Raw genomic sequence first — 24,580 nt, 5'->3', positions numbered from 1 at the left:
TCCGTCTCCTTCTTAGAAACAGCGAGTCCGGGAGTGTGTTAATGACACTGAACATAGAGCAAAATAAATCATCCGTTTTAAATATTTCAGAATTCATTCTTATTGTGTTACATGACCGTCGGTCTCGACTGTATTATTTACACCTTGTTTTTCTCTTTACTGACGTTTTACGTACATTTATTTTAGAAATAGACGACGAAGTGCCGGTTGAACACCGCCTTTCGTGTGCGCTGTTGTTGGACTCTGGGCAATTCTGTCAAAATGATCGTACAGAAAAATCTGTAACTCAACTGCATATTAAAGAGCAGGGGGTTTTCTCCGTACTTCATGTATTTGATAATCGATTCGGTGTATCTGTGAGGATTACGGGGCAGTTTTGTGCGGGGAGAAAACACAAGTGCGAGCGGGCTGTGCGGAGCGGAGCTGCAGCAGCAGCAGCGGTTGAGTCTCCACGGTTCTCATGCGGCCTTGAAGTTCCGCCCTGCGCGCGGAGCCGCAGACAGTCCGACAGCAGACAGAGACGCAGCGATGGCAGAAGAAGTCGCTCCGGCCCCCGCCGCCGCGCCGGCCAAGGCGCCCAAGAAGAAGAGCGCCGCCAAGCCCAAGAAAGCGGGCCCCAGCGTGGGAGAGCTCATCCTGCAGGCCGTGTCCGCCTCCAAGGAGCGGAGCGGCGTGTCCCTGGCCGCCCTGAAGAAGTCCCTGGCGGCCGGCGGCTACGACGTGGAGAAGAACAACTCCCGCGTCAAGCTGGCCATCAAGAGCCTGGTGACCAAGGGCACCCTGGTGCAGACCAAGGGCACCGGCGCCTCGGGCTCCTTCAAGCTCAACAAGAAGCAGGCGGAGACCAAGCCCAAGCCCGTGAAGAAAGCCGCCGTCGCCGCCAAAGCCAAGAAGCCGGCGGCCAAGAAACCCGCCGCGGCTAAGAAGCCAGCGGCCGCCAAGAAGTCGCCCAAGAAGGCGGCGACCAAGAAGCCAGCGGCCGCCAAGAAGTCGCCCAAGAAAGCCGCGAAGCCCGCAGCGGCCAAGAAGGCGACCAAGAGCCCCAAGAAGGCCAAGAAGCCAGCGGCGCCTAAGAAGGCGAAGAGCCCGAAGAAAGCCAAGGCAGCGAAGCCCAAGGTGGACAAACCCAAGACGGCCAAAGCTAAGAAAGCGGCTCCCAAGAAGAAGTGAGCGATCGACCCTCGACTTAATTTCCTACAAACCCAAAGGCTCTTCTAAGAGCCACCAGCCCTTCCGAGAGAGAGCGCAGACTTTCCCTTTTCACCGCTTGAAAGCGCCGGTTCGCTCGATAGGGGGGGAGACATAATTATTTTACACAAGAAGAGGGACTGGGTTGTAGTTTTTCAAAATGATACTGAAATGCGATGCTGGGTAAAATGTACAAATGTAAATATTCTTAATACTATTGTAGAGAGTGGGTGCACAGAGGAGGTGTAGAATTAAAAGGCTTTTTTGTTAAACGTTCTGATCTCCATTGAACAGCGCTGTGACTCCTTGCATCTCTTCATTTAATGGTTTAAGTTGAGGTGAAATGTTACACTGTTACATGGCACGGAGGTTTTCATTAGTGTGTGACTGCTAGTCTCGCAGCTATAGCGGACATGTGAAAAGACGTAACGTGACAGATGTATCACTCTAATAGCGACAATGGTGACTTTTCAATATCGAGCCCTCGGAGGCGGGTGATCCAGATTCTTATGGGAGTTGAGCTTAATTCCACTCAAGGTAGCGTGGTTACTGAGAGTCAGACGGTGGTGAAATTCACTAAAATATACACTTTTTAAAGCATAAAAAATGACCGTTTAAGCAAAGTGTTTTGCACATGAACTGTTGTAGTTTTGCTATTCGCCTGTTGTTCTGCACATGGCCTGTTGTCTCTGTTTCTTATGCAACTTTATTGTTGTTTTTTTACCACTTAACGTCTGAGAGCTAGCTAAATAGCATTTCACAATTACATATACCTGTGTATGAGAATAACGATAATAAGCTTGAAATTGAAAAACACATTTGTCCTCGCTCGGCAGCAGAGCCGCGCTCTGTGTTCAGAGTCCGAATTTCCCTCCTGCCTGTTGATTGGTGGAGACCGAGAGCGCTGGTTGGCAACACTGATCTCTGATTGGGTGGAGAGCTTGTTCCGGTCCATCCAATCAAATTCAGCCGCGAGTCTTCAAAAGCGGGGTGGCAGAGCGCTTATGATCATTATTGTCAGACTTCTTCGGACAAGCTAGACATTACAAGATGAGCGGCAGAGGAAAGACCGGCGGTAAGGCCAGAGCCAAGGCCAAGACTCGCTCTTCCAGGGCCGGACTGCAGTTCCCTGTGGGCCGTGTCCACCGGCTGCTGCGCAAGGGAAACTATGCCGAGCGGGTCGGCGCCGGAGCCCCGGTGTATCTGGCCGCGGTGCTGGAGTACCTGACCGCCGAGATCCTGGAGCTGGCTGGCAACGCCGCCCGGGACAACAAGAAGACCCGCATCATCCCCCGGCACCTGCAGCTGGCCGTCCGCAACGACGAGGAGCTGAACAAGCTGCTGGGCGGCGTGACCATCGCGCAGGGCGGCGTGCTGCCCAACATCCAGGCGGTGCTGCTGCCCAAGAAGACCGAGAAGCCGGCCAAGAGCAAGTAAACAGCCCGGCAGAGACCTCCGACTGACCCCGAACACAAAGGCTCTTTTAAGAGCCACCCACAGCCTCTTGAAAAGAGCGATTTCTGTTGACTTGTGTAACTTCAGCGTTTACAAGGTTTTACTAACAAATTTAAGTGGTGAATCTGCTGTATGGAAGAGCGATTTGTTGCGCTCGCAATACAGTTCATAACATTTCTATATTCGCTTCGTTTTAACCTTTTAATTACAAACCAAAGAGGTATCTGAATTCCTTATTGTACTTGTAATTGAATTAATAAAATTCGTATTATTATGATATTAGTCTTTCAAGTGGTCTTGTCCCTCAGCACAACGCTCTCCTCCCGAGTCACATATTACTATCACTAGAAATCATATTAACGTTATTATAGTAGTATTATACGATGTCACTATTCTTGTCCTATATTCTAGCTAAAACAGTCATCAAAATCCTTGCCACTTTACAGGTATCGAGGTATAAAAACGCCTGAACTTGCTTTTAGTTTATAAATCAAGGAAAATCGATCTTTGTGTCTCATATTAAACCCGCAAGGAGTGTAGGAGCTGCGCGCTCGGTTTCAAACCGTCCAATCAGAGTTACACCCTCCTCCCCCCTGTGCCTTTCAACCAATCAGGACGGGGCTGTCTGCGCATATAAACCCGAGTGCGGGAAGTGATTCTCACTACACTGTTGATTGTGAAGAGCAGCGAGGAAGATGGCGAGAACCAAGCAGACCGCTCGCAAGTCCACCGGCGGCAAGGCGCCCAGGAAGCAGCTGGCCACCAAGGCTGCCCGCAAGAGCGCCCCCGCCACCGGCGGCGTGAAGAAGCCCCACCGCTACAGGCCCGGCACCGTGGCTCTGCGGGAGATCCGCCGCTACCAGAAGTCCACCGAGCTGCTGATCCGCAAGCTGCCTTTCCAGCGCCTGGTGAGAGAGATCGCCCAGGACTTCAAGACCGACCTGCGCTTCCAGAGCTCCGCCGTCATGGCTCTGCAGGAGGCCAGCGAGGCTTACCTGGTGGGGCTCTTCGAGGACACCAACCTGTGCGCCATCCACGCCAAGAGGGTGACCATCATGCCCAAAGACATCCAGCTGGCCCGCCGCATCCGCGGGGAGCGCGCTTAGACACGGACCGCCTGCTGCAGCATCTTTTCCCTTGAACACAAAGGCTCTTTTAAGAGCCACCACAACACTCGAGAGGGTTACATTATTCCATTATAGTCTGTACGAGGCACAATTCTCGTTTGGTTAGCTGATAGGTGAAATCCCGACCGAGAAGCGGTTTTCTACCCCCTCGTGTAAAAGCCCCCCTGCACGACTACACTGCTGCAGTAAACCAGCGACACACGTCTCCCCTTTTGCTCTACATCTATTTTTCAGCGTTCATATCCATACTTGAAAGTGTTTAAATGCATGAGACTATTTTAATGATACAAGAACGACTGGCATTCAAACCCCTCCCTTCCACTACTGTTTATTTTCTGAGTTCGCTGTCGGTTCACAATTAAGCAACAGCACGCTTACTGGTCCCTCCATCGCTCTCCATTTCACTCCAAAAGAAGCGTTTATACTGCAGTACAGATCTGTGAGGACCACTGCTAACTATCCATGAGCCTCAGACAGTCTATGTGATAGAGATTGCAATGACATGATTTAAGAACGTTTCTACAGTTACTTTAGGTGGAACATTTCTTTATAAGCGTTTTAAAAGACGTCCTTATATAAAACATTTTGGTCTTTTTAACAGCTGGATTGTTTATTCAATGATACAAAACGGGTGGAGAACGAAATATGTACTGCTATAACGATGAATGCTTTTTGTCAGTTGCTCATAACCCTGATACACAGTAGTACACTACATTTTCCATTCCGAATTCTGTGTTTTTGTGTAGTGCAGGGAATTAGATTGGTCTAAATCTACACGAGAATATTACAGCACCGCTGTAAACATTGAATACTCGAGGTCTGTCCTCTCCGGTGCTGCTGTGGTGGAGAGCTCTCCGGCAGGGAAGAGGTTCCTGTGCAGTCTGGGCTGCTGCTGCGGTCGGAGAGGAGGCGGGCTCGTGTGTCAGCGCGCCTCCTGTCTCAAGCAGGTCCGCTCTCAGGCTTGAAAAGAGAAGCGCCGCGGCTGCAGCCCAGCAGTGTGTGTTGTATCACTAACTGATAACTTGAAGATGTCTGGAAGAGGCAAAGGCGGAAAGGGACTCGGGAAAGGAGGCGCTAAGCGTCACCGCAAGGTTCTCCGCGACAACATCCAGGGAATCACCAAGCCCGCCATCCGCCGCCTGGCTCGCCGTGGGGGAGTGAAGCGGATCTCCGGGCTGATCTACGAGGAGACCCGCGGGGTGCTGAAGGTGTTCCTGGAGAACGTCATCCGCGACGCCGTCACCTACACCGAGCACGCCAAGAGGAAGACCGTCACCGCCATGGACGTGGTGTACGCGCTGAAGCGCCAGGGCCGCACCCTGTACGGCTTCGGCGGCTAAACAGGAGCGGAGCTTCCCTACCGGACTGGACCCCGACGTATCAACCCAAAGGCTCTTTTAAGAGCCACCCACATTATCAAAATAGAGCTGAAATCTAAACCGTCACTTTAGAATGTGTGTGTTTTTTTTAAAGCAAGCAACACTTTGCGATTGCTGTGATGATTCCTAGATTGAGATGCAGGGCTTATCAATCGTTACATTAGTGTGGATCAGGTTGCTAATGAAATAATTTATTGCTGAAAGCGTTTTGATGGAGTGGTAGTTCTTATTCTCATTACTACTAATTCTAATTAGGTCATGAGTAAAGAATGAAGCTCACTTCCTTAATATTTTTATTTTTCACGCATGCTTCATGGCTTTTAAGAAAGAGCCGTTATCACATCGGGCCGTTTCTAACCCTCCCCTCCCCGACAGGAAGCGGCTCAGCTTGGCTTGAAATCCACTTCATTCGCCAAAAGCTAGTCTCCTACATGCTATTTTGTAGAAAGGTTTAGTGTTTAGTTTTATTCTGCTCAGACTAATTTGAAACCAATGCTGAAGCTCAAAAGTGTGGCGATAAAATGCTGTTGGTTGTTCCAAAGTGCTTTTAAAGTTGTCTAGAATAAGCGCTTTGAGAAGCCACCTTTAAAGGCGCTATATAAAATAAAGTTTATTATTATTATTATATCACCAAAACTGTGCTTTTGACTCCAAGTTTGCACAAATCGCACGGTTTACGCCGAGCACATTGTTTTCTAGGGTAGGAGACATAAGCGTAATGAGAGTCGGATTTCAGAAAATCTGCACGTAGTAGTAAATTGCTATTAGATAATGGGACAGAATAGGGTTCAGCTTCTAAATGTTTTTTTATTCTTCATGCTGGGTTTGTCTTTTTAAGAAAGAGCTTGTGATATCGGGCCGTTTCTAATCCTCCCCGCCCCGACAGGAAGCTGCTCAGCTCTTTGTTCGCTCAGACTCGGCGAGAGGTCGAGACAAAGACGCACGAAGCGCTTGAAATCCATTTGCAAAGAGCCCTTCTGCTTACGTTCATTTTGTAGAAAGGTTTAGTGTCATGTTTTCTTGTGCTCAGACTAATTTGCTCAAAAGTGTTGCGATAGGATGCTGTTAGTTCAGAACTGATTTTAAAATTGCCTAGAATATCACCAAGAGTTCTTTTGACTCCAAGTTTGCACAAATCGCAGTTTACACCGAGCACATTGTTTTCTAGAGTAGGAGATATACATGGAATGAGAGTGGTTGTGCTAAACGGATCACACGGCCCTCTGCTCCCCTGTGCGCGGGCGGAGGGGAGAGAGAGGCGCCTGGAGTCAGAGCGAGCGGCTCTGGCGCTCACCCGTTTGAATTTCATTGGCGCAGAGCGCAGCCAATAGGAGAGCAGCTCTCTAGCTGACCAATGAGCCGCCTTCTGAGCTGAGCTGAGCTGATTTGCATGCGGGCGCTATAAATAGGGGGCTGTGAGTCTAGAACTCTCATGCCTGTTTTCACAGAGTGCAGTTTGTGAAGATGCCTGAACCAGCGAAATCCGCTCCCAAGAAGGGCTCCAAGAAAGCCGTGACCAAGACGGCCGGGAAGGGCGGCAAGAAGCGCAGAAAGACCAGGAAGGAGAGCTACGCCATCTACGTGTACAAGGTGCTGAAGCAGGTGCACCCGGACACCGGCATCTCGTCGAAGGCCATGGGTATCATGAACTCGTTCGTCAGCGACATCTTCGAGCGCATCGCCGGCGAGGCCTCCCGCCTGGCGCACTACAACAAGCGCTCCACCATCACCTCCCGGGAGATCCAGACCGCCGTGCGCCTGCTGCTGCCCGGAGAGCTGGCCAAGCACGCCGTGTCCGAGGGCACCAAGGCCGTCACCAAGTACACCAGCTCCAAGTAAACCCGGCCCGCCCGTCCCGGATCAGCGAACCCAAAGGCTCTTTTAAGAGCCACCCACAGAGTCGAGAAGGAGCAGTCATGACCTCTTTTTGTGTGTTTGTGCATGTTAGTGCTTTATCCGAAATACCGTAGGGCGTTTGAGCTGCGGTCATTAAACGTTTTGGACAGAACAGGCTCCGTCTACATTTCACGTGTGTATTGTATGCAGATTCCGTTTGCGTTCAATATTGCAAGCTGTCTGAAGGACGTTTTGTTGGTTTAATCCGAATATGCATTTTCGGGAAGTATAATTTATGGCTAATTAATAGGGATTTCACGTCAAATAACGTGAACACCAGTACTGTTCGTGCCTCTCGGCTCTCCGGCAGGGAAGAGGTTAATGTTTCTGCTGCTGCGCGAGTCGGAGAAGAGGAGGGATCGTGTCTCAACCAGGTCCGCTTGCATGTTTTCTCCTTTTTATTTTTAGTTTGTCTTTTAACGATTAGAAATGTACAACTGCGTCTAAATCCTGTTATTATATGGGTGCATGTTTTTAGGCAGTCTAAATCGGGCGAACTTCCACAAGAGCCCCATGACGGACCTGAAACAATCATTTCAGATCTTTTTGAAGCGAAACATGGCTCTGATTTTTCAATTGCTGTTTATCTTGAGATGGAGTACGTTTTGAAAATGCAGGATATTGACGTTTTCTGTGGAATTTCGGTATTACTATAATACGAGTCTTTACTATAGAAAACCGAGATGAATAACATAAATATGTCCAACTTTATCAATATTTTTCCATTGATAGAATTAAATACTCAAATTCTTCTTGTGAGAAAGAGCAGTTGCTTTGACAGAGAAACCGTTACAGGACCGAGAAAAGTATCTCCCTGTTTGTAAGGTTACAGCTGAACCAGGGCAGAGCTCCTGGGTGCAGAGACCACGACTGTCCAGCAGAGGGAGCAGGAGAGAGAAGATCAGGACACGCTTGTCTGGAAAACATGGCGAAAGTCTTTAAAATAAGAACCGCAGTCCACAAAAATGAACGATTTCAACTGTGGATCTCTGGTGAGTTAAATTATTTCTTTTTGCTGTTTGATTGCGGTTTTAGTGTCGGGTCATTAATAAATAGTAAACGGAACGCAGGTTAAAGGAGTGAATTTAATTTGCTAATTTAATTTACTGTGCGCCTTGCTGGTTTAAAAAACTAGAAATGGTGCAGAGGAAGAGACGAACTCGAAATGCAATTCCGATATTTGAGAAAGGAGCAGTGTTATTAAATCGATATTATATCGACTTAACTGTTTTCTCACAGACACACATGTGAATGTTTTGCTGCTAAGAAGTTGTGTGTCTTTCCCTGCTCTCACGTCCTGGGGGCTCGTAAAACCTGGAAAGATGAGATTTTAGTCCGAAACTATTCTATTTTTATACATTTCTATATTCCTTAAAACAAATAATTCCCCGTCAGAAAGGTACGGAGATTCTAAAAAGCACGGATTTAATAATATCCAAACCATCAAGAAATATTCTAAACCTCCAGTCATATAAAATGTATAGTATTTTTTGTTTTAATGTACTACATCTTATGTGACCGCTAGCTGTAGCTGAAAAGCTGATCAACACATCTGTACTTGTGATTTCTGTGCTGTAGATTTTCTCAGAAGAGTTCGGGTAGGGTGAAAGGAGTTAGATTCTAGTTATGGTTTTCTTTTCTGTATATTTTCTCAGAAGAGTCTGGGGAGGGTGTGAGAGTCCAGCTGTGATATATGTGTTGTAGTTTTCTCAGTAGAGTATGGACAGGTTGAGAGAGGTGAGATTCCAGCTGTGATTGCCAACAGGTACCAGTCCGTTGGGGTATACATTACTGCACAGAGCCAACAGGTACCAGTCCTCTGGGGTATACATTACTGCCCAGAGCCAACAGGTACCAGTCTGCTGGGGTATACAATACTGCACAGAGCCAACAGGTACCAGTCTGCTGGGGTATACAGTGCATTACTGCACAGAGCTGCAGCACTGCCAGGTGGGCTAATTGAACCCAGAGCCCCAGTGCTGTGAGGTTGCGATGCAAGCCACTCTACCAGCATGCTGCCCTCACTATCAGCTCATAATCCTTTCTTTTCCTTCACCCTGAGTTCTGAAGTCACAGCTCTGACTGCCTTCGGTAAGACTTCACGTTCCTCCCGGGTGAAGCCGTGTCTCCAGCTCTGTGCAGCGTCGTGACCCAGCGCTGTGTGAGACCCCTCTCAGAGGTCAGGCATCTGTCTATCTAATGGAACTTATTAATGTCGATCTCAGTATTCAAATTCAGACTGAAGACCTATTACTTCAGTCTAGCCTGCTCACACCTTAAATTATAGCCTGCTGAAACCATGGCTGCTGGTGCTGCTGTACATGCCATTGTGTGTCTCTGTGTTGGCCCACCAGGTAGCTACATCTGTTCTGACCAAACTATCCTATTCTCCTCCCCACATGTCCAGGCTGGGCACCATTTGAGTTGGATGCTGCATCACTGCTATGGATCCAAGAGGGACATCGTGGTTCACACGATGTATTCACAACCTGTATGGTCACTTGCTTTGTTCAGCGCCTTGGGGCAACCTTGTTGTAAAAGGCGTTATATCAAAATAAATTGCATTGAATTGAATTCTGCAAGTCGCTCTTTAAATATCTCGCCTGTGACTTCGCCAGTTTCCCAGCTCACAGTCGGAGGACAGAGGCTGCCCAGGGGTGCAGCTCAGACCCCCAGTCGCCACACAGGCTGTGTTCTGCTGCAGTGAGGCCCGAGTCTGCCAGGGGTCAGAGGTCAATAGCCCTGGGGTCTCTCCAGCTCCCTGTGCCCCTGAGGGAGGAGCCTCCGAGCTGGAAGACAGCAGGGTCCTGCTCTGGGGTCTGTCTTCATGGGGTCAGGCCCTGAGCTCTGGCCTGGGGGAGAAGACAGCTGTTACCCCTCCTCTCGCTGGTTCGATAGTTCATTCTGGCTTCACTTGCAGGTCGCATGACCCTCTTCTCCCTGACCCAACGCCCTCCAGTTCGGTCGTGTGTTGCTGTGCTGACCGCTGTCTGAGGATCAGAGCGCCGCCTGTCCTCCCAACCGCAACACCTGCTGTTTACTCCCATTACTAAAGAAAAGCTTTGATTGTAATAATGATACAGAAACTTCCCTGTGTGAGAAACCACAGCCCTTGAGTTTCTGGCCCTGCTTAGTTCCTCCTCTCCCAGGGGCTAAGGGAGGACAGGAGCTGGTCTCTTCTGCTCCTGTCCTCCAGGAGGTTCAGCTCTCCAGGGGCTCCTCTCCCCACTGGCAGAGGGATGGAGGCCACAGCTCTCTCAGCGCTGCTCCCCTTCTGATCCAGAGCTCAGACACTCCTACTGCCAGACCTGAGGGCTTTAAGAAAAGGGATCTGAGGGCTGTAGGCAGCCGCTGTCATACAGTGCTGAACTACATTCATTCACCTTATTCTTATTTTGAATGGACCCAGATCTCACCCTGTTGTCTGTACAGAGTAGCGAGGGGATCAACATGGCTGGACAACTTGCTCCATTCTCCCACAGCTCTTTGGGTAAAGAAGTGTCTCCTGTTTAAAAAACTACAACACTTGTTTGGTGTATTTAGACTGTTTCTTTGCCAAGGAGCGATTGCTGTTCTATAAAAGGGAATTCACACAGCAGCAGTTTGGTGTTTTATGACTAATGGTCTAGAACAAAATTAATCTGTAGCAAGAGTGAAGAATTAATGAGAATACCCCCCCACACACAGACACATGGCAGAACTGACAATTAACTAAATACAAGAACTCTGGGTGTTTCTACACCGTTTGGATAATTCAGTAATAGTGTAGGTCTTCCATTTGACGAATATTATCAAGATAGGTTTCAAAATAAAGCGTCTAAAACTGCTGCCTTGCAGGTCTTGATTTTAATTCCGAATAGAAGAATCGTTCTGTATGGAGTCTGCATGTCTCCAGCCTAGAGCCCTGTTCCTGTTGAATTGGTATTAGCCCTACCGTGAGCCCCAGAGACAAACTTCTTAATTTAAATGTCTGGGGAATGGACGGGCGTTCACACCAGCCAGATGAAAGATAAAACTTAGCATTCTGAAATTCTTTTTTTCTGCCCGTCTTGTACGAACAGTAATATCACGGGCTTTCTGCTAACTGTCTCCTCCCGAGAAGCTGGGACGATGCTGAAGGATCTGGAGGAACTGCAATCCGAAGTAACAGGTTTAGAAAGAGCTTCAGGAATGTTGGTATTGACGGTAGAGAGTCGCCGTCTTTACTAAAGCCCCGTTGAAGAATCGCCATTGAAATAACTGATTTGGAAAATTTGAGATAATCAAAACCATAGAATACGCTTGTACAGCATTTTGTAAAAGCGTATCGCTGGAAAAACTCGAAATACTCCGAATTTCACAGGGATAAAACTGGCTAGTTTGACAAAACTTGTCCGTCTCCTTCTTAGAAACAGCGAGTCCGGGAGTGTGTTAATGACACTGAACATAGAGCAAAATAAATCATCCGTTTTAAATATTTCAGAATTCATTCTTATTGTGTTACATGACCGTCGGTCTCGACTGTATTATTTACACCTTGTTTTTCTCTTTACTGACGTTTTACGTACATTTATTTTAGAAATAGACGACGAAGTGCCGGTTGAACACCGCCTTTCGTGTGCGCTGTTGTTGGACTCTGGGCAATTCTGTCAAAATGATCGTACAGAAAAATCTGTAACTCAACTGCATATTAAAGAGCAGGGGGTTTTCTCCGTACTTCATGTATTTGATAATCGATTCGGTGTATCTGTGAGGATTACGGGGCAGTTTTGTGCGGGGAGAAAACACAAGTGCGAGCGGGCTGTGCGGAGCGGAGCTGCAGCAGCAGCAGCGGTTGAGTCTCCACGGTTCTCATGCGGCCTTGAAGTTCCGCCCTGCGCGCGGAGCCGCAGACAGTCCGACAGCAGACGGAGACGCAGCGATGGCAGAAGAAGTCGCTCCGGCCCCCGCCGCCGCGCCGGCCAAGGCGCCCAAGAAGAAGAGCGCCGCCAAGCCCAAGAAAGCGGGCCCCAGCGTGGGAGAGCTCATCCTGCAGGCCGTGTCCGCCTCCAAGGAGCGGAGCGGCGTGTCCCTGGCCGCCCTGAAGAAGTCCCTGGCGGCCGGCGGCTACGACGTGGAGAAGAACAACTCCCGCGTCAAGCTGGCCATCAAGAGCCTGGTGACCAAGGGCACCCTGGTGCAGACCAAGGGCACCGGCGCCTCGGGCTCCTTCAAGCTCAACAAGAAGCAGGCGGAGACCAAGCCCAAGCCCGTGAAGAAAGCCGCCGTCGCCGCCAAAGCCAAGAAGCCGGCGGCCAAGAAACCCGCCGCGGCTAAGAAGCCAGCGGCCGCCAAGAAGTCGCCCAAGAAGGCGGCGACCAAGAAGCCAGCGGCCGCCAAGAAGTCGCCCAAGAAAGCCGCGAAGCCCGCAGCGGCCAAGAAGGCGACCAAGAGCCCCAAGAAGGCCAAGAAGCCAGCGGCGCCTAAGAAGGCGAAGAGCCCGAAGAAAGCCAAGGCAGCGAAGCCCAAGGTGGCCAAACCCAAGACGGCCAAAGCTAAGAAAGCGGCTCCCAAGAAGAAGTGAGCGATCGACCCTCGACTTAATTTCCTACAAACCCAAAGGCTCTTCTAAGAGCCACCAGCCCTTCCGAGAGAGAGCGCAGACTTTCCCTTTTCACCGCTTGAAAGCGCCGGTTCGCTCGATAGGGGGGGAGACATAATTATTTTACACAAGAAGAGGGACTGGGTTGTAGTTTTTCAAAATGATACTGAAATGCGATGCTGGGTAAAATGTACAAATGTAAATATTCTTAATACTATTGTAGAGAGTGGGTGCACAGAGGAGGTGTAGAATTAAAAGGCTTTTTTGTTAAACGTTCTGATCTCCATTGAACAGCGCTGTGACTCCTTGCATCTCTTCATTTAATGGTTTAAGTTGAGGTGAAATGTTACACTGTTACATGGCACGGAGGTTTTCATTAGTGTGTGACTGCTAGTCTCGCAGCTATAGCGGACATGTGAAAAGACGTAACGTGACAGATGTATCACTCTAATAGCGACAATGGTGACTTTTCAATATCGAGCCCTCGGAGGCGGGTGATCCAGATTCTTATGGGAGTTGAGCTTAATTCCACTCAAGGTAGCGTGGTTACTGAGAGTCAGACGGTGGTGAAATTCACTAAAATATACACTTTTTAAAGCATAAAAAATGACCGTTTAAGCAAAGTGTTTTGCACATGAACTGTTGTAGTTTTGCTATTCGCCTGTTGTTCTGCACATGGCCTGTTGTCTCTGTTTCTTATGCAACTTTATTGTTGTTTTTTTACCACTTAACGTCTGAGAGCTAGCTAAATAGCATTTCACAATTACATATACCTGTGTATGAGAATAACGATAATAAGCTTGAAATTGAAAAACACATTTGTCCTCGCTCGGCAGCAGAGCCGCGCTCTGTGTTCAGAGTCCGAATTTCCCTCCTGCCTGTTGATTGGTGGAGACCGAGAGCGCTGGTTGGCAACACTGATCTCTGATTGGGTGGAGAGCTTGTTCCGGTCCATCCAATCAAATTCAGCCGCGAGTCTTCAAAAGCGGGGTGGCAGAGCGCTTATGATCATTATTGTCAGACTTCTTCGGACAAGCTAGACATTACAAGATGAGCGGCAGAGGAAAGACCGGCGGTAAGGCCAGAGCCAAGGCCAAGACTCGCTCTTCCAGGGCCGGACTGCAGTTCCCTGTGGGCCGTGTCCACCGGCTGCTGCGCAAGGGAAACTATGCCGAGCGGGTCGGCGCCGGAGCCCCGGTGTATCTGGCCGCGGTGCTGGAGTACCTGACCGCCGAGATCCTGGAGCTGGCTGGCAACGCCGCCCGGGACAACAAGAAGACCCGCATCATCCCCCGGCACCTGCAGCTGGCCGTCCGCAACGACGAGGAGCTGAACAAGCTGCTGGGCGGCGTGACCATCGCGCAGGGCGGCGTGCTGCCCAACATCCAGGCGGTGCTGCTGCCCAAGAAGACCGAGAAGCCGGCCAAGAGCAAGTAAACAGCCCGGCAGAGACCTCCGACTGACCCCGAACACAAAGGCTCTTTTAAGAGCCACCCACAGCCTCTTGAAAAGAGCGATTTCTGTTGACTTGTGTAACTTCAGCGTTTACAAGGTTTTACTAACAAATTTAAGTGGTGAATCTGCTGTATGGAAGAGCGATTTGTTGCGCTCGCAATACAGTTCATAACATTTCTATATTCGCTTCGTTTTAACCTTTTAATTACAAACCAAAGAGGTATCTGAATTCCTTATTGTACTTGTAATTGAATTAATAAAATTCGTATTATTATGATATTAGTCTTTCAAGTGGTCTTGTCCCTCAGCACAACGCTCTCCTCCCGAGTCACATATTACTATCACTAGAAATCATATTAACGTTATTATAGTAGTATTATACGATGTCACTATTCTTGTCCTATATTCTAGCTAAAACAGTCATCAAAATCCTTGCCACTTTACAGGTATCGAGGTATAAAAACGCCTGAACTTGCTTTTAGTTTATAAATCAAGGAAAATCGATCTTTGTGTCTCATATTAAACCCGCAAGGAGTGTAGGAGCTGCGCGCTCGGTTTCAAACCGTCCAATCAGAGTTACACCCTCCTCCCCCCTGTGCCCCTTTTAACCAATCAGGACGGGGCTGTCTGCGCATATAAACCCGAGTGCGGGCTGCTGCTCTCAGTACAGTGCTGATTGTGAAGAGCAGCGAGGAAGATGGCGAGAACCAAGCAGACCGCTCGCAAGTCCACCGGCGGCAAGGCGCCCAGGAAGCAGCTGGCCACCAAGGCTGCCCGCAAGAGCGCCCCCGCCACCGGCGGCGTGAAGAAGCCCCACCGCTACAGGCCCGGCACCGTGGCTCTGCGGGAGATCCGCCGCTACCAGAAGTCCACCGAGCTGCTGATCCGCAAGCTGCCCTTCCAGCGCCTGGTGAGAGAGATCGCCCAGGACTTCAAGACCGACCTGCGCTTCCAGAGCTCCGCCGTCATGGCTCTGCAGGAGGCCAGCGAGGCTTACCTGGTGGGGCTCTTCGAGGACACCAACCTGTGCGCCATCCACGCCAAGAGGGTGACCATCATGCCCAAAGACATCCAGCTGGCCCGCCGCATCCGCGGGGAGCGGGCTTAGACACGGACCGCCTGCTGCAGGATCTTTTCCCTTGAACACAAAGGCTCTTTTAAGAGCCACCACAATACTCGAGAGGGTTGAATATTTCCATTATAGTCTGTACAAGACACAATTCTCGTTTGGTTAGCTTATAAGTGAAATCCGTTCTGAGAAGCGGTTTTCTACCCCCTCGTGTAAAAGCCCAGTCGCGCACGACTGCACTGCTGCAGTTAACCAGCGACTTACGTCTCCCCTTTTGCTCTACATCTATTTTTTAGCGTTCATATCCATATTGGAAAGTGTTTAAATGCATGAGACTATTTTAATGATACAAGAACGACTGGCATTCAAACCCCTCCCTTCCACTACTGTTTATTTTCCGAGTTCGGTGTCGGTTCACAATTAAGCAACAGCACGTTTACTGGTCCCTCCATCGCTCTTCATTTCACTCCAAAAGAAGCGTTTATACTGCCGTACAGATCTGTGAGGACCACTGCTAACTATCCATGAGCCTCAGACAGTCCATGTGATAGAGATTGCAATGACATGATTTAAGAACGTTTCTACAGTTACTTTAGGAGGAACATTTCTTTTTAAGCGCCTTAAAAGACGTCCTTATTTAAAACATTTTTGGACTTTTTAACAGCTGGATTTTTTATTCAATGATACAAAAGGGGTGGAGAACGAAATATGTACTGCTACAACGATGAATGCTGTTTGTCAGTTGCTCATGACCCTGATACACAGTAGTACACTACATTTTCCATTCCGAATTCTGTGTTTTTGTGTTGAGCGCGGAATTAGATTGGTCTAAATCTATACGAGAATATTACAGCACCGCTGTAAACATTGAATACTCGAGGTCTGTCCTCTCGGGTGCTGCTGTGGTGGAGAGCTCTCCGGCAGGGAAGAGGTTCCTGTGCAGTCTGGGCTGCTGCTGCGGTCGGAGAGGAGGCGGGCTCGTGTGTCAGCGCGCCTCCTGTCTCAAGCAGGTCCGCTCTCAGGCTTGAAAAGAGAAGCGCCGCGGCTGCAGCCCAGCAGTGTGTGTTGTATCACTAACTGATAACTTGAAGATGTCTGGAAGAGGCAAAGGCGGAAAGGGACTCGGGAAAGGAGGCGCTAAGCGTCACCGCAAGGTTCTCCGCGACAACATCCAGGGAATCACCAAGCCCGCCATCCGCCGCCTGGCTCGCCGTGGGGGAGTGAAGCGGATCTCCGGGCTGATCTACGAGGAGACCCGCGGGGTGCTGAAGGTGTTCCTGGAGAACGTCATCCGCGACGCCGTCACCTACACCGAGCACGCCAAGAGGAAGACCGTCACCGCCATGGACGTGGTGTACGCGCTGAAGCGCCAGGGCCGCACCCTGTACGGCTTCGGCGGCTAAACAGGAGCGGAGCTTCCCTACCGGACTGGACCCCGACGTATCAACCCAAAGGCTCTTTTAAGAGCCACCCACATTATCAAAATAGAGCTGAAATCTAAACCGTCACTTTAGAATGTGTGTGTTTTTTTTAAAGCAAGCAACACTTTGCGATTGCTGTGATGATTCCTAGATTGAGATGCAGGGCTTATCAATCGTTACATTAGTGTGGATCAGGTTGCTAATGAAATAATTTATTGCTGAAAGCGTTTTGATGGAGTGGTAGTTCTTATTCTCATTACTACTAATTCTAATTAGGTCATGAGTAAAGAATGAAGCTCACTTCCTTAATATTTTTATTTTTCACGCATGCTTCATGGCTTTTAAGAAAGAGCCGTTATCACATCGGGCCGTTTCTAACCCTCCCCTCCCCGACAGGAAGCGGCTCAGCTTGGCTTGAAATCCACTTCATTCGCCAAAAGCTAGTCTCCTACATGCTATTTTGTAGAAAGGTTTAGTGTTTAGTTTTATTCTGCTCAGACTAATTTGAAACCAATGCTGAAGCTCAAAAGTGTGGCGATAAAATGCTGTTGGTTGTTCCAAAGTGCTTTTAAAGTTGTCTAGAATAAGCGCTTTGAGAAGCCACCTTTAAAGGCGCTATATAAAATAAAGTTTATTATTATTATTATATCACCAAAACTGTGCTTTTGACTCCAAGTTTGCACAAATCGCACGGTTTACGCCGAGCACATTGTTTTCTAGGGTAGGAGACATAAGCGTAATGAGAGTCGGATTTCAGAAAATCTGCACGTAGTAGTAAATTGCTATTAGATAATGGGACAGAATAGGGTTCAGCTTCTAAATGTTTTTTTATTCTTCATGCTGGGTTTGTCTTTTTAAGAAAGAGCTTGTGATATCGGGCCGTTTCTAATCCTCCCCGCCCCGACAGGAAGCTGCTCAGCTCTTTGTTCGCTCAGACTCGGCGAGAGGTCGAGACAAAGACGCACGAAGCGCTTGAAATCCATTTGCAAAGAGCCCTTCTGCTTACGTTCATTTTGTAGAAAGGTTTAGTGTCATGTTTTCTTGTGCTCAGACTAATTTGCTCAAAAGTGTTGCGATAGGATGCTGTTAGTTCAGAACTGATTTTAAAATTGCCTAGAATATCACCAAGAGTTCTTTTGACTCCAAGTTTGCACAAATCGCAGTTTACACCGAGCACATTGTTTTCTAGAGTAGGAGATATACATGGAATGAGAGTGGTTGTGCTAAACGGATCACACGGCCCTCTGCTCCCCTGTGCGCGGGCGGAGGGGAGAGAGAGGCGCCTGGAGTCAGAGCGAGCGGCTCTGGCGCTCACCCGTTTGAATTTCATTGGCGCAGAGCGCAGCCAATAGGAGAGCAGCTCTCTAGCTGACCAATGAGCCGCCTTCTGAGCTGAGCTGAGCTGATTTGCATGCGGGCGCTATAAATAGGGGGCTGTGAGTCTAGAACTCTCATGCCTGTTTTCACAGAGTGCAGTTTGTGAAGATGCCTGAACCAGCGAAATCCGCTCCCAAGAAGGGCTCCAAGAAAGCCGTGACCAAGACGGCCGGGAAGGGCGGCAAGAAGCGCAGAAAGACCAGGAAGGAGAGCTACGCCATCTACGTGTACAAGGTGCTGAAGCAGGTGCACCCGGACACCGGCATCTCGTCGAAGGCCATGGGTATCATGAACTCGTTCGTCAGCGACATCTTCGAGCGCATCGCCGGCGAGGCCTCCCGCCTGGCGCACTACAACAAGCGCTCCACCATCACCTCCCGGGAGATCCAGACCGCCGTGCGCCTGCTGCTGCCCGGAGAGCTGGCCAAGCACGCCGTGTCCGAGGGCACCAAGGCCGTCACCAAGTACACCAGCTCCAAGTAAACCCGGCCCGCCCGTCCCGGATCAGCGAACCCAAAGGCTCTTTTAAGAGCCACCCACAGAGTCGAGAAGGAGCAGTCATGACCTCTTTTTGTGTGTTTGTGCATGTTAGTGCTTTATCCGAAATACCGTAGGGCGTTTGAGCTGCGGTCATTAAACGTTTTGGACAGAACAGGCTCCGTCTACATTTCACGTGTGTATTGTATGCAGATTCCGTTTGCGTTCAATATTGCAAGCTGTCTGAAGGACGTTTTGTTGGTTTAATCCGAATATGCATTTTCGGGAAGTATCATTTATGGCTAATTAATAGGGATTTCACGTCAAATAACGTGAACACCAGTACTGTTCGTGCCTCTCGGCTCTCCGGCAGGGAAGAGGTTAATGTTTCTGCTGCTGCGCGAGTCGGAGAAGAGGAGGGATCGTGTCTCAACCAGGTCCGCTTGCATGTTTTCTCCTTTTTATTTTTAGTTTGTCTTTTAACGATTAGAAATGTACAACTGCGTCTAAATCCTGTTATTATATGGGTGCATGTTTTTAGGCAGTCTAAATCGGGCGAACTTCCACAAGAGCCCCATGACGGACCTGAAACAATCATTTCAGATCTTTTTGAAGCGAAACATGGCTCTGATTTTTCAATTGCTGTTTATCTTGAGATGGAGTACGTTTTGAAAATGCAGGATATTGACGTTTTCTGTGGAATTTCGGTATTACTATAATACGAGTCTTTACTATAGAAAACCGAGATGAATAACATAAATATGTCCAACTTTATCAATATTTTTCCATTGATAGAATTAAATACTCAAATTCTTCTTGTGAGAAAGAGCAGTTGCTTTGACAGAGAAACCGTTACAGGACCGAGAAAAGTATCTCCCTGTTTGTAAGGTTACAGCTGAACCAGGGCAGAGCTCCTGGGTGCAGAGACCACGACTGTCCAGCAGAGGGAGCAGGAGAGAGAAGATCAGGACACGCTTGTCTGGAAAACATGGCGAAAGTCTTTAAAATAAGAACCGCAGTCCACAAAAATGAACGATTTCAACTGTGGATCTCTGGTGAGTTAAATTATTTCTTTTTGCTGTTTGATTGCGGTTTTAGTGTCGGGTCATTAATAAATAGTAAACGGAACGCAGGTTAAAGGAGTGAATTTAATTTGCTAATTTAATTTACTGTGCGCCTTGCTGGTTTAAAAAACTAGAAATGGTGCAGAGGAAGAGACGAACTCGAAATGCAATTCCGATATTTGAGAAAGGAGCAGTGTTATTAAATCGATATTATATCGACTTAACTGTTTTCTCACAGACACACATGTGAATGTTTTGCTGCTAAGAAGTTGTGTGTCTTTCCCTGCTCTCACGTCCTGGGGGCTCGTAAAACCTGGAAAGATGAGATTTTAGTCCGAAACTATTCTATTTTTATACATTTCTATATTCCTTAAAACAAATAATTCCCCGTCAGAAAGGTACGGAGATTCTAAAAAGCACGGATTTAATAATATCCAAACCATCAAGAAATATTCTAAACCTCCAGTCATATAAAATGTATAGTATTTTTTGTTTTAATGTACTACATCTTATGTGACCGCTAGCTGTAGCTGAAAAGCTGATCAACACATCTGTACTTGTGATTTCTGTGCTGTAGATTTTCTCAGAAGAGTTCGGGTAGGGTGAAAGGAGTTAGATTCTAGTTATGGTTTTCTTTTCTGTATATTTTCTCAGAAGAGTCTGGGGAGGGTGTGAGAGTCCAGCTGTGATATATGTGTTGTAGTTTTCTCAGTAGAGTATGGACAGGTTGAGAGAGGTGAGATTCCAGCTGTGATTGCCAACAGGTACCAGTCCGTTGGGGTATACATTACTGCACAGAGCCAACAGGTACCAGTCCTCTGGGGTATACATTACTGCCCAGAGCCAACAGGTACCAGTCTGCTGGGGTATACAATACTGCACAGAGCCAACAGGTACCAGTCTGCTGGGGTATACAGTGCATTACTGCACAGAGCTGCAGCACTGCCAGGTGGGCTAATTGAACCCAGAGCCCCAGTGCTGTGAGGTTGCGATGCAAGCCACTCTACCAGCATGCTGCCCTCACTATCAGCTCATAATCCTTTCTTTTCCTTCACCCTGAGTTCTGAAGTCACAGCTCTGACTGCCTTCGGTAAGACTTCACGTTCCTCCCGGGTGAAGCCGTGTCTCCAGCTCTGTGCAGCGTCGTGACCCAGCGCTGTGTGAGACCCCTCTCAGAGGTCAGGCATCTGTCTATCTAATGGAACTTATTAATGTCGATCTCAGTATTCAAATTCAGACTGAAGACCTATTACTTCAGTCTAGCCTGCTCACACCTTAAATTATAGCCTGCTGAAACCATGGCTGCTGGTGCTGCTGTACATGCCATTGTGTGTCTCTGTGTTGGCCCACCAGGTAGCTACATCTGTTCTGACCAAACTATCCTATTCTCCTCCCCACATGTCCAGGCTGGGCACCATTTGAGTTGGATGCTGCATCACTGCTATGGATCCAAGAGGGACATCGTGGTTCACACGATGTATTCACAACCTGTATGGTCACTTGCTTTGTTCAGCGCCTTGGGGCAACCTTGTTGTAAAAGGCGTTATATCAAAATAAATTGCATTGAATTGAATTCTGCAAGTCGCTCTTTAAATATCTCGCCTGTGACTTCGCCAGTTTCCCAGCTCACAGTCGGAGGACAGAGGCTGCCCAGGGGTGCAGCTCAGACCCCCAGTCGCCACACAGGCTGTGTTCTGCTGCAGTGAGGCCCGAGTCTGCCAGGGGTCAGAGGTCAATAGCCCTGGGGTCTCTCCAGCTCCCTGTGCCCCTGAGGGAGGAGCCTCCGAGCTGGAAGACAGCAGGGTCCTGCTCTGGGGTCTGTCTTCATGGGGTCAGGCCCTGAGCTCTGGCCTGGGGGAGAAGACAGCTGTTACCCCTCCTCTCGCTGGTTCGATAGTTCATTCTGGCTTCACTTGCAGGTCGCATGACCCTCTTCTCCCTGACCCAACGCCCTCCAGTTCGGTCGTGTGTTGCTGTGCTGACCGCTGTCTGAGGATCAGAGCGCCGCCTGTCCTCCCAACCGCAACACCTGCTGTTTACTCCCATTACTAAAGAAAAGCTTTGATTGTAATAATGATACAGAAACTTCCCTGTGTGAGAAACCACAGCCCTTGAGTTTCTGGCCCTGCTTAGTTCCTCCTCTCCCAGGGGCTAAGGGAGGACAGGAGCTGGTCTCTTCTGCTCCTGTCCTCCAGGAGGTTCAGCTCTCCAGGGGCTCCTCTCCCCACTGGCAGAGGGATGGAGGCCACAGCTCTCTCAGCGCTGCTCCCCTTCTGATCCAGAGCTCAGACACTCCTACTGCCAGACCTGAGGGCTTTAAGAAAAGGGATCTGAGGGCTGTAGGCAGCCGCTGTCATACAGTGCTGAACTACATTCATTCACCTTATTCTTATTTTGAATGGACCCAGATCTCACCCTGTTGTCTGTACAGAGTAGCGAGGGGATCAACATGGCTGGACAACTTGCTCCATTCTCCCACAGCTCTTTGGGTAAAGAAGTGTCTCCTGTTTAAAAAACTACAACACTTGTTTGGTGTATTTAGACTGTTTCTTTGCCAAGGAGCGATTGCTGTTCTATAAAAGGGAATTCACACAGCAGCAGTTTGGTGTTTTATGACTAATGGTCTAGAACAAAATTAATCTGTAGCAAGAGTGAAGAATTAATGAGAATACCCCCCCACACACAGACACATGGCAGAACTGACAATTAACTAAATACAAGAACTCTGGGTGTTTCTACACCGTTTGGATAATTCAGTAATAGTGTAGGTCTTCCATTTGACGAATATTATCAAGATAGGTTTCAAAATAAAGCGTCTAAAACTGCTGCCTTGCAGGTCTTGATTTTAATTCCGAATAGAAGAATCGTTCTGTATGGAGTCTGCATGTCTCCAGCCTAGAGCCCTGTTCCTGTTGAATTGGTATTAGCCCTACCGTGAGCCCCAGAGACAAACTTCTTAATTTAAATGTCTGGGGAATGGACGGGCGTTCACACCAGCCAGATGAAAGATAAAACTTAGCATTCTGAAATTCTTTTTTTCTGCCCGTCTTGTACGAACAGTAATATCACGGGCTTTCTGCTAACTGTCTCCTCCCGAGAAGCTGGGACGATGCTGAAGGATCTGGAGGAACTGCAATCCGAAGTAACAGGTTTAGAAAGAGCTTCAGGAATGTTGGTATTGACGGTAGAGAGTCGCCGTCTTTACTAAAGCCCCGTTGAAGAATCGCCATTGAAATAACTGATTTGGAAAATTTGAGATAATCAAAACCATAGAATACGCTTGTACAGCATTTTGTAAAAGCGTATCGCTGGAAAAACTCGAAATACTCCGAATTTCACAGGGATAAAACTGGCTAGTTTGACAAAACTTGTCCGTCTCCTTCTTAGAAACAGCGAGTCCGGGAGTGTGAGCAAAATAAATCATCCGTTTTAAATATTTCAGAATTCATTCTTATTGTGTTACATGACCGTCGGTCTCGACTGTATTATTTACACCTTGTTTTTCTCTTTACTGACGTTTTACGTACATTTATTTTAGAAATAGACGACGAAGTGCCGGTTGAACACCGCCTTTCGTGTGCGCTGTTGTTGGACTCTGGGCAATTCTGTCAAAATGATCGTACAGAAAAATCTGTAACTCAACTGCATATTAAAGAGCAGGGGGTTTTCTCCGTACTTCATGTATTTGATAATCGATTCGGTGTATCTGTGAGGATTACGGGGCAGTTTTGTGCGGGGAGAAAACACAAGTGCGAGCGGGCTGTGCGGAGCGGAGCTGCAGCAGCAGCAGCGGTTGAGTCTCCACGGTTCTCATGCGGCCTTGAAGTTCCGCCCTGCGCGCGGAGCCGCAGACAGTCCGACAGCAGACGGAGACGCAGCGATGGCAGAAGAAGTCGCTCCGGCCCCCGCCGCCGCGCCGGCCAAGGCGCCCAAGAAGAAGAGCGCCGCCAAGCCCAAGAAAGCGGGCCCCAGCGTGGGAGAGCTCATCCTGCAGGCCGTGTCCGCCTCCAAGGAGCGGAGCGGCGTGTCCCTGGCCGCCCTGAAGAAGTCCCTGGCGGCCGGCGGCTACGACGTGGAGAAGAACAACTCCCGCGTCAAGCTGGCCATCAAGAGCCTGGTGACCAAGGGCACCCTGGTGCAGACCAAGGGCACCGGCGCCTCGGGCTCCTTCAAGCTCAACAAGAAGCAGGCGGAGACCAAGCCCAAGCCCGTGAAGAAAGCCGCCGTCGCCGCCAAAGCCAAGAAGCCGGCGGCCAAGAAACCCGCCGCGGCTAAGAAGCCAGCGGCCGCCAAGAAGTCGCCCAAGAAGGCGGCGACCAAGAAGCCAGCGGCCGCCAAGAAGTCGCCCAAGAAAGCCGCGAAGCCCGCAGCGGCCAAGAAGGCGACCAAGAGCCCCAAGAAGGCCAAGAAGCCAGCGGCGCCTAAGAAGGCGAAGAGCCCGAAGAAAGCCAAGGCAGCGAAGCCCAAGGTGGCCAAACCCAAGACGGCCAAAGCTAAGAAAGCGGCTCCCAAGAAGAAGTGAGCGATCGACCCTCGACTTAATTTCCTACAAACCCAAAGGCTCTTCTAAGAGCCACCAGCCCTTCCGAGAGAGAGCGCAGACTTTCCCTTTTCACCGCTTGAAAGCGCCGGTTCGCTCGATAGGGGGGGAGACATAATTATTTTACACAAGAAGAGGGACTGGGTTGTAGTTTTTCAAAATGATACTGAAATGCGATGCTGGGTAAAATGTACAAATGTAAATATTCTTAATACTATTGTAGAGAGTGGGTGCACAGAGGAGGTGTAGAATTAAAAGGCTTTTTTGTTAAACGTTCTGATCTCCATTGAACAGCGCTGTGACTCCTTGCATCTCTTCATTTAATGGTTTAAGTTGAGGTGAAATGTTACACTGTTACATGGCACGGAGGTTTTCATTAGTGTGTGACTGCTAGTCTCGCAGCTATAGCGGACATGTGAAAAGACGTAACGTGACAGATGTATCACTCTAATAGCGACAATGGTGACTTTTCAATATCGAGCCCTCGGAGGCGGGTGATCCAGATTCTTATGGGAGTTGAGCTTAATTCCACTCAAGGTAGCGTGGTTACTGAGAGTCAGACGGTGGTGAAA

General features: G+C 48.9%; 6 protein-coding genes and 3 pseudogenes across 12 annotated transcripts; all 9 read left to right on the top strand.

The window, feature by feature from the left end:
* Positions 1–480: 480 nt before the first annotated feature.
* Positions 481–1,460, top strand: LOC148640700 (histone H1 pseudogene; annotated as a pseudogene).
* A 776-nt stretch (positions 1,461–2,236) lies between these two features.
* Positions 2,237–2,682, top strand: LOC148640699 (histone H2A). The gene has a single exon (XM_088618910.1). It carries the CDS (start codon positions 2,239–2,241, stop codon positions 2,623–2,625), a length of 387 nt encoding a protein of 128 aa, XP_088475036.1. The 5' UTR covers positions 2,237–2,238; the 3' UTR covers positions 2,626–2,682.
* Positions 2,683–3,320: 638 nt separating this feature from the next.
* On the top strand, positions 3,321–3,814 carry LOC148640698 (histone H3). The gene has a single exon (XM_088619077.1). It carries the CDS (start codon positions 3,339–3,341, stop codon positions 3,747–3,749), a length of 411 nt encoding a protein of 136 aa, XP_088475203.1. The 5' UTR covers positions 3,321–3,338; the 3' UTR covers positions 3,750–3,814.
* A 2,762-nt stretch (positions 3,815–6,576) lies between these two features.
* On the top strand, positions 6,577–9,619 carry LOC148640697 (histone H2B 1/2). Of its 4 annotated transcripts, none has more exons than XM_088618916.1 (3): positions 6,582–8,037; positions 9,116–9,224; positions 9,453–9,619. In XM_088618916.1, the coding sequence occupies exon 1, from the start codon at positions 6,614–6,616 to the stop codon at positions 6,986–6,988; it is 375 nt and encodes a 124-aa protein (XP_088475042.1). In that variant the 5' UTR covers positions 6,582–6,613; the 3' UTR covers positions 6,989–8,037; positions 9,116–9,224; positions 9,453–9,619. The 4 variants fall into 4 exon arrangements, with proteins under 4 accessions (XP_088475045.1, XP_088475042.1, XP_088475043.1 ...); XM_088618917.1 differs by having other exon boundaries at positions 9,108–9,224; XM_088618919.1 differs by having other exon boundaries at positions 6,577–6,984; positions 7,871–9,619.
* A 2,315-nt stretch (positions 9,620–11,934) lies between these two features.
* Positions 11,935–12,877, top strand: LOC148640696 (histone H1 pseudogene; annotated as a pseudogene).
* Positions 12,878–13,640: 763 nt separating this feature from the next.
* On the top strand, positions 13,641–14,099 carry LOC148640695 (histone H2A). Its single transcript, XM_088618909.1, has one exon. It carries the CDS (start codon positions 13,656–13,658, stop codon positions 14,040–14,042), a length of 387 nt encoding a protein of 128 aa, XP_088475035.1. The 5' UTR covers positions 13,641–13,655; the 3' UTR covers positions 14,043–14,099.
* A 613-nt stretch (positions 14,100–14,712) lies between these two features.
* LOC148640694 (histone H3) lies at positions 14,713–15,197 on the top strand. The gene has a single exon (XM_088619101.1). It carries the CDS (start codon positions 14,758–14,760, stop codon positions 15,166–15,168), a length of 411 nt encoding a protein of 136 aa, XP_088475227.1. The 5' UTR covers positions 14,713–14,757; the 3' UTR covers positions 15,169–15,197.
* A 2,801-nt stretch (positions 15,198–17,998) lies between these two features.
* Positions 17,999–21,041, top strand: LOC148640693 (histone H2B 1/2). Of its 4 annotated transcripts, none has more exons than XM_088618912.1 (3): positions 18,003–19,459; positions 20,538–20,646; positions 20,875–21,041. In XM_088618912.1, exon 1 carries the CDS (start codon positions 18,036–18,038, stop codon positions 18,408–18,410), a length of 375 nt encoding a protein of 124 aa, XP_088475038.1. In that variant the 5' UTR covers positions 18,003–18,035; the 3' UTR covers positions 18,411–19,459; positions 20,538–20,646; positions 20,875–21,041. The 4 variants fall into 4 exon arrangements, with proteins under 4 accessions (XP_088475040.1, XP_088475038.1, XP_088475037.1 ...); XM_088618911.1 differs by having other exon boundaries at positions 20,530–20,646; XM_088618914.1 differs by having other exon boundaries at positions 17,999–18,406; positions 19,293–21,041.
* Positions 21,042–23,337: 2,296 nt separating this feature from the next.
* On the top strand, positions 23,338–24,280 carry LOC148640692 (histone H1 pseudogene; annotated as a pseudogene).
* Positions 24,281–24,580: the final 300 nt, after the last annotated feature.

The sequence above is a fragment of the Lepisosteus platostomus genome, chromosome 25 (genome assembly GCF_059453375.1).
Source record: "Lepisosteus platostomus isolate fLepPlt1 chromosome 25, fLepPlt1.hap1, whole genome shotgun sequence".
Taxonomy (NCBI): Eukaryota; Metazoa; Chordata; class Actinopteri; order Semionotiformes; family Lepisosteidae; genus Lepisosteus; species Lepisosteus platostomus.
The sequence above is the reverse complement of the archived record's forward strand: the minus strand, read 5'-3'. Positions and strand labels throughout refer to the sequence as shown.

What these genes read in the sequence shown, in the direction of transcription:
- LOC148640694 (XM_088619101.1), top strand. Translation starts at nt 14,758, where the DNA reads ATGGCGAGAACCAAGCAGACCGCTCGCAAGTCCACCGGCGGCAAGGCG.
- LOC148640695 (XM_088618909.1), top strand. Translation starts at nt 13,656, where the DNA reads ATGAGCGGCAGAGGAAAGACCGGCGGTAAGGCCAGAGCCAAGGCCAAG.
- LOC148640697 (XM_088618919.1), top strand. Translation starts at nt 6,614, where the DNA reads ATGCCTGAACCAGCGAAATCCGCTCCCAAGAAGGGCTCCAAGAAAGCC. An exon ending in ACCAAGTACACCAGCTCCAA is followed by an intron (nt 6,985 to 7,870) that starts GTAAACCCGGCC and finishes CCTGTTTGTAAG; the next exon opens with GTTACAGCTGAACCAGGGCA.
- LOC148640698 (XM_088619077.1), top strand. Translation starts at nt 3,339, where the DNA reads ATGGCGAGAACCAAGCAGACCGCTCGCAAGTCCACCGGCGGCAAGGCG.
- LOC148640699 (XM_088618910.1), top strand. Translation starts at nt 2,239, where the DNA reads ATGAGCGGCAGAGGAAAGACCGGCGGTAAGGCCAGAGCCAAGGCCAAG.
- LOC148640693 (XM_088618914.1), top strand. Translation starts at nt 18,036, where the DNA reads ATGCCTGAACCAGCGAAATCCGCTCCCAAGAAGGGCTCCAAGAAAGCC. An exon ending in ACCAAGTACACCAGCTCCAA is followed by an intron (nt 18,407 to 19,292) that starts GTAAACCCGGCC and finishes CCTGTTTGTAAG; the next exon opens with GTTACAGCTGAACCAGGGCA.